The sequence below is a fragment of the Plasmodium gaboni genome, chromosome 6 (genome assembly GCF_001602025.1).
Source record: "Plasmodium gaboni strain SY75 chromosome 6, whole genome shotgun sequence".
Taxonomy (NCBI): Eukaryota; Apicomplexa; class Aconoidasida; order Haemosporida; family Plasmodiidae; genus Plasmodium; species Plasmodium gaboni.
In genome coordinates, this window is record NC_031486.1 from 101,716 (window position 1) to 107,628 (window position 5,913).

General features: G+C 17.5%; 3 protein-coding genes across 3 annotated transcripts; all 3 read left to right on the forward strand.

Moving 5' to 3' along the window:
- PGSY75_0604200 (putative mitochondrial ribosomal protein L41) lies at window positions 1-268 on the forward strand (the record flags this gene model as incomplete). The annotated part of the gene is made up of 2 exons (XM_018784620.1): window positions 1-39; window positions 188-268. Coding segments are annotated over 2 exons (120 nt in total), but the record flags the coding sequence as incomplete, so codon positions are not given.
- Window positions 269-1,041: 773 nt separating this feature from the next.
- PGSY75_0604300 (hypothetical protein) lies at window positions 1,042-3,366 on the forward strand (the record flags this gene model as incomplete). Its single annotated transcript, XM_018784621.1, has 1 exon — window positions 1,042-3,366. One exon carries the CDS (start codon window positions 1,042-1,044, stop codon window positions 3,364-3,366), a length of 2,325 nt encoding a protein of 774 aa, XP_018642675.1.
- Window positions 3,367-3,671: 305 nt separating this feature from the next.
- On the forward strand, window positions 3,672-4,609 carry PGSY75_0604400 (hypothetical protein; the record flags this gene model as incomplete). Its single annotated transcript, XM_018784622.1, has 4 exons — window positions 3,672-4,024; window positions 4,169-4,245; window positions 4,373-4,438; window positions 4,569-4,609. The coding sequence occupies 4 exons, from the start codon at window positions 3,672-3,674 to the stop codon at window positions 4,607-4,609; spliced, it is 537 nt and encodes a 178-aa protein (XP_018642676.1).
- Window positions 4,610-5,913: the final 1,304 nt, after the last annotated feature.

Below are 5,913 nucleotides of genomic sequence, written 5' to 3' on the forward strand. Positions count from 1 at the left end.
GTACCAAACTATCGAGTCCCTGATTTGACGGATTGCCAAGTAAATACGAAAAATAAATAAAAAATGGAATATTATAAAAATAATAAAAGTAATGTCTCGCTACATATTTTATTTAAAAAGATGTAGTATCCCAATTTATTATATATTATATATTATATTTATTCTTTTTTTTTTTTTTTTTTAATAGTTAAAACCATATGTATCGAAAAAAACACCTTTAATTGTTATGAAAAAACAACTAGGACCAAAAAGAAAAGTTTTAACCTAAAAATGCCCTTGGTATTATATTTCATCATTAAAAAAATTTATTATCATATTTTAATATATATATATATATAAAGAAACCTAACAAACTCCTAACTGGTATCATCAAAATATATATATAATATATATTTTATACTTAATATATATTTTTATTTTATTTTATTTTTTAATTATTTACAAAGTTTTCGAAATTTAATTGATATATATATGTTTATATTAAATATTGGAAAGGTTAAAATGGAATACTTAATATATATTTTTATTTTATTTTATTTTTTAATTATTTACAAAGTTTTCGAAATTTAATTGATATATATATGTTTATATTAAATATTGGAAAGGTTAAAATGGAATATATATAAACAGAATAAAAAAAAAAAAAAGTATATATATATATATATATATATTATATAATATATATGTATACAAATTATTTATCAGTGCGAAGGTTAATTTAATTTTATTATATTTTTATAAATATATATATATGTAATCCATTTGATATGCCTACTTCATATTTTTTAAAGATTATATATATATATATATATATATATATATATATGTTATATTTAAAAAGAATTAAATTATAATATAAATAAATATATTTATATATATATATTATTTCAGTATTTAGTTCTAATGTATTTATGTACCTATAACTATACATATTTTTATACTAATAAATATATAACATATATATATTAATCCTTTATTATTTTTTATTTATTTATTTTATTTATTTATTTTATTTATTTATTTATTTTTTTTTTGTGTTTGATGCCAATGAGCCCTCTGAACGCGTCAATAATTCTAACCAACAGTAATAATTACAAAAATGCAGATGACGTATTTGAATATTTTTCTCATAAAATTAACGATGTTCATATTTCTTCTTCTGATACACATATACATGAAGAACTGTTAGGGGGGATTCTTTATATCGGTATTATATTAAGAAGAGCACAAAAGTTATCAAGTAATCATAAAAATATCTTAAACTGGATCGAATATTATAAAAATTGTAATATAAATGTAGATTTAGTACATGTTAATGAAAATAAAAATGAAGTCTCAACGTTAGATAATAAATTTAATCTAATGCAAGAAAATTTTTTTCACAAGGATATTAAAACAATTCACAGAAAAATTATAGGGAAAAAAAAAATAAAATATACAGAACAAAATGGACATATAAATAACGGCGATGGTAATAATATAAATGATGATGATAATAATATAAATGATGATGATAATAATAAAAATGATCATGATAATAATAAAAATGATCATGATAATAATAAAAATGATCATGATAATAATAAAAATGATGATGATAATAATAAAAATGATCATGATAATAATAATAATCATAATGATAAGGGTGATTATGTTTTTTTTAATATGGATAGAAATGATCAACATCCAAATCATCAATTAGAAAAGCTCTTCTTTGAAAAGGATTCATCTTATCTGGTACATGCCATTATGTATGTTATAGAATTACCACTATCAGTATCACAAAAATATCTTCACAAAAAACTCAACATAAAGGTTCAACTTGTAGAAAGTAAACAAACCGAGAAAACAAAAAATCTGCATAATATAATTGACAAAAAAGTTTTAAGCGAATTAAAAAATATTATGCACGCTCCTTCATCCATACTGAATAATATTCCATGGTCATCCACATTTACGTCGAATATGCTATACGAAAAAAAAAGGAGGGCAAAAAAAATAAAGAAACATAATGACAAAATGATGAATAAAGAAAGTCATAGTGATCATAATAAAAATGAAAATGGGGAAAACCAAAATGAACATGATGATAAGAATTATGATAATATTTATAGTGATGATAATAATTATGATGATGAGGATGATTATTATGATGATATGTATAGTGATGATAACAATGATAATAATATACATTATAATGATGAGGATGATAATTATGATTCTAATATTTATAATGACTTTTTTTCTAATACATATGATGATGAAAGGAATCATAAAGAGAATGAAAAAAAATTCCCACTAAATGTCAATCCTTATAATATATACAAGTCATTAAATAAATATGATGATTATATGTTTAAAAAGAATATAAAAAAAAATACAAAATGTATTACATTAAATAAACAAATTATAGTAATTAAACCTTTAAATATACAATGTAAAATTATAGATAATTATTTATTTATTCAAATTGAAAATATAACAAAACATAATTTAATACATATACATGAACTGTTTTCAAGATCTATTTCCATGAATTCAAATATATTCCCATTAAATTTATATCCTGAAGATATGTATTCTATTTATTATCCTATCGTTAATTTTGTGCAAATACTTTCTTTGAAAAACGTAAAAAATAAACAAAAAAAAAAAGAACAAGAAAAAAAAAAAAAAATAAAACAAATTAAAGAACAAAATGATATTACAAGTGTATTAGCAAAAAAAAAATATAGTTTACAATCTGAAATACAAAATACAGATAATGATTATAATGAAAACACAAATGATAATATAAAGGTACATAATGAAACAATATATAACAATGTTGTAGAAAATTTTAAAAATGATATTTATTCTTATAATAATAATTATCATGATGATAATAATAACAATGAGTATACTACATTTTCATTTAATAATGATAAAACTATTATTTCATTATCTATAAAATGGTGTATAGATAATACATCTAATAATTTCATATGGTCACAATATTGTATGGAAGTCGAAGTACCTACACAAAATATATTTAATCTCGAAATTTCTTTTGTTAAAGAAATAAATTATTCATCTATTTTAATAGCTATCTTTTCTTTCTTTAATAATCATCATGAAGATATACATTTAATTATAGAAATACAAGACGATAATAATCTCTTAAACAATCATATGCAACATTCACTTATTTCTTTTAATTCCTCAATCGATGTAGGCATTATACATCCACAACAAAGAAAATCAGTACGTGTCAAAATGCTGGCTATAATGCTGGGACTTCATAATATCCCCTATGTAAAAATTAAAGATAAACTTACAAACAAATATTATTTTGTAGATCTAGGAACCATACTGGTAACAGAATGAAGAATAAAGAGACATATATTTTTTAAAAAATATATAAATATGTAATTCATATATATATATATATATATATATGTATATATGCATATTAGTATTTTTTATTTTTTATTTTTTATTTTTTTTTGGTATCGCGAGGGAAAAGAATATGTAAAAAGAAAATTTCCCAACAATTTCAAATAAAGAATTCATTTTTAATTTCAAAGTTATATATTTTTATTATATTATTTTAATTATTATATATATATATATATATATATATATATATTTTTTTTGTTTTGTTTGTTTTTAAAATAAAATACTTTTTCATAATGAATATATATTATTTATTCATTTATATGCTTTGCCTATTTATGTTACACGGCAAACATTTTTTTTTTTGTAAAAAACATGAAAATATAAATAAACAAAAGGATTTGAAAAAAAATGAGCTAATAAATAAAATAAAGATGAAAACAAATGAACTTAGATATATGTTTGATAATTTATATGTACAACATAAGAATATACCACTTTATATATTTGTTAAGGATCATAATGAAGAAAAAAGACATCTTTTAAAAAATATATTTTTATATGGAAAATTGCATTACCTTCAAGGCTTAAATACGCCTTTCTCCAAATTCTATATGTTATATAAGAATAAGAAACAAATACCCTCAACGTTAGAAAATATAAATATAATATAATATAAATAAATAAATATATATATTTATACTAACCAAATAAGGATATATAATAATTATTTTTCTTCACATAATAACATACCATTTGTACTTTCTTTTTTTTTTTTTATGTATATATAAAGAATAAGATTGCAAAATAAAATACGGGAAGAGAAAAAATTCATAGATAATATGGACAAATCATCCAAAAAAAAATACAGTAACTTTATATTTTATAAATATATATAATAATATAATACACTATATAAACAACTATGAACATAATGCATATATATATATATATATATATATATATATATATTTATATATATTTATTTTATTATTAGTTAAAAATAAAATTGACAAATATACAAATTTGAATATAAACGTCAAGAAGTTATATTCAAACATAGGTTTCTTTAATGAGGAAAAGAAAATTATATATTTGAAAAGACCTTAATTTTTTTTTATTACATATATATATATATATATATATATATATATATATATACATATATATATTTTTTTTTTTTTACTGTACAGAAGGTAAAATTAATTCCTTAGAAAATTTCAAGGACATATAAGGTTTAAAAAAATAAAATACAAGAACAAAAACAATTATTATTTATTAAATGAATACATATATGTTAGTAGGTTCCAACAATTAACACGCAACATATATATATATATAATTATTTAAATTGTCTCTTTTTTTTTTTTTTTTGGTTGTGTTTGTTTTGTTTTTTTTTTTAAACTTTTTATAATTTTTATAAGGACATATAAGGTTTAAAAAAATAAAATACAAGAACAAAAACAATTATTATTTATTAAATGAATACATATATGTTAGTAGGTTCCAACAATTAATACGCAACATATATATATATATATATATATATATATATATAATGATTTAAATTGTCTCTTTTTTTTTTTTTTTTGGTTGTGTTTTTTTGTTTTTTTTTTTAAACTTTTTATAATTTTTATTGCAAAACTGTTTAATTATCTTATAATTAATTTAAAAGGTCACAAAAAATATATATATATATATATATTTATAATATATTTCCACACATTCGATTCACTTTATTACATTTTTATGAACATATTTAAATGAATACTTTTAATTGTGCTTTCAAAAAAACAACCTGCACAAAATAATTTCCACAACAAGAATAATAATAAATATATGTGTATATGTATTTATAAAATATATACAAAATAATAATAACACTTATTATAATATTCCTTTTAATAATCAAAAAAATATGGTAATATATATATATATATATATTTAATTCCTTTAACTTATTATCATAAATATTTCATGTATAATTAAATGATAAAAAATTAATATTAATATATTATACTTATTATATATATAATAATATCATTATTTTTATATTATATGCATATACCTTTTTTATTTTTTATTTTTTATTTTTAATTTTTTATTTTTTATTTTTCATTTTTTAATTATTTTTTTTTTTTTTAATGGGCTCTCATTTCAAAAGTATACCCCTTAAAAAATAATAAATATTTAATATATATATGTATGTATTATTTATATATTATAATATATATGAGATGTTTTATATATAAAGAAACCCTAATAAATATATTTATTAAATATATGTGACACTTTTATTTAAAAAAAAAATTACACTTTTTTATTTTTTTTTTTTTAAATTCACAAAAATATATTTTATTATAATCAATTTATTTATTTTTTCTTTCATTATATAATTTCAATAAATTTATATGTAAAAAAAAAAAAAAAATTATGAAATAAATATAACACAACACATTATATATTTCTTTTATTTAAAATAATGTATATATATTATTATATATATATATATATTATATGGCTCCATATTAAAAAATA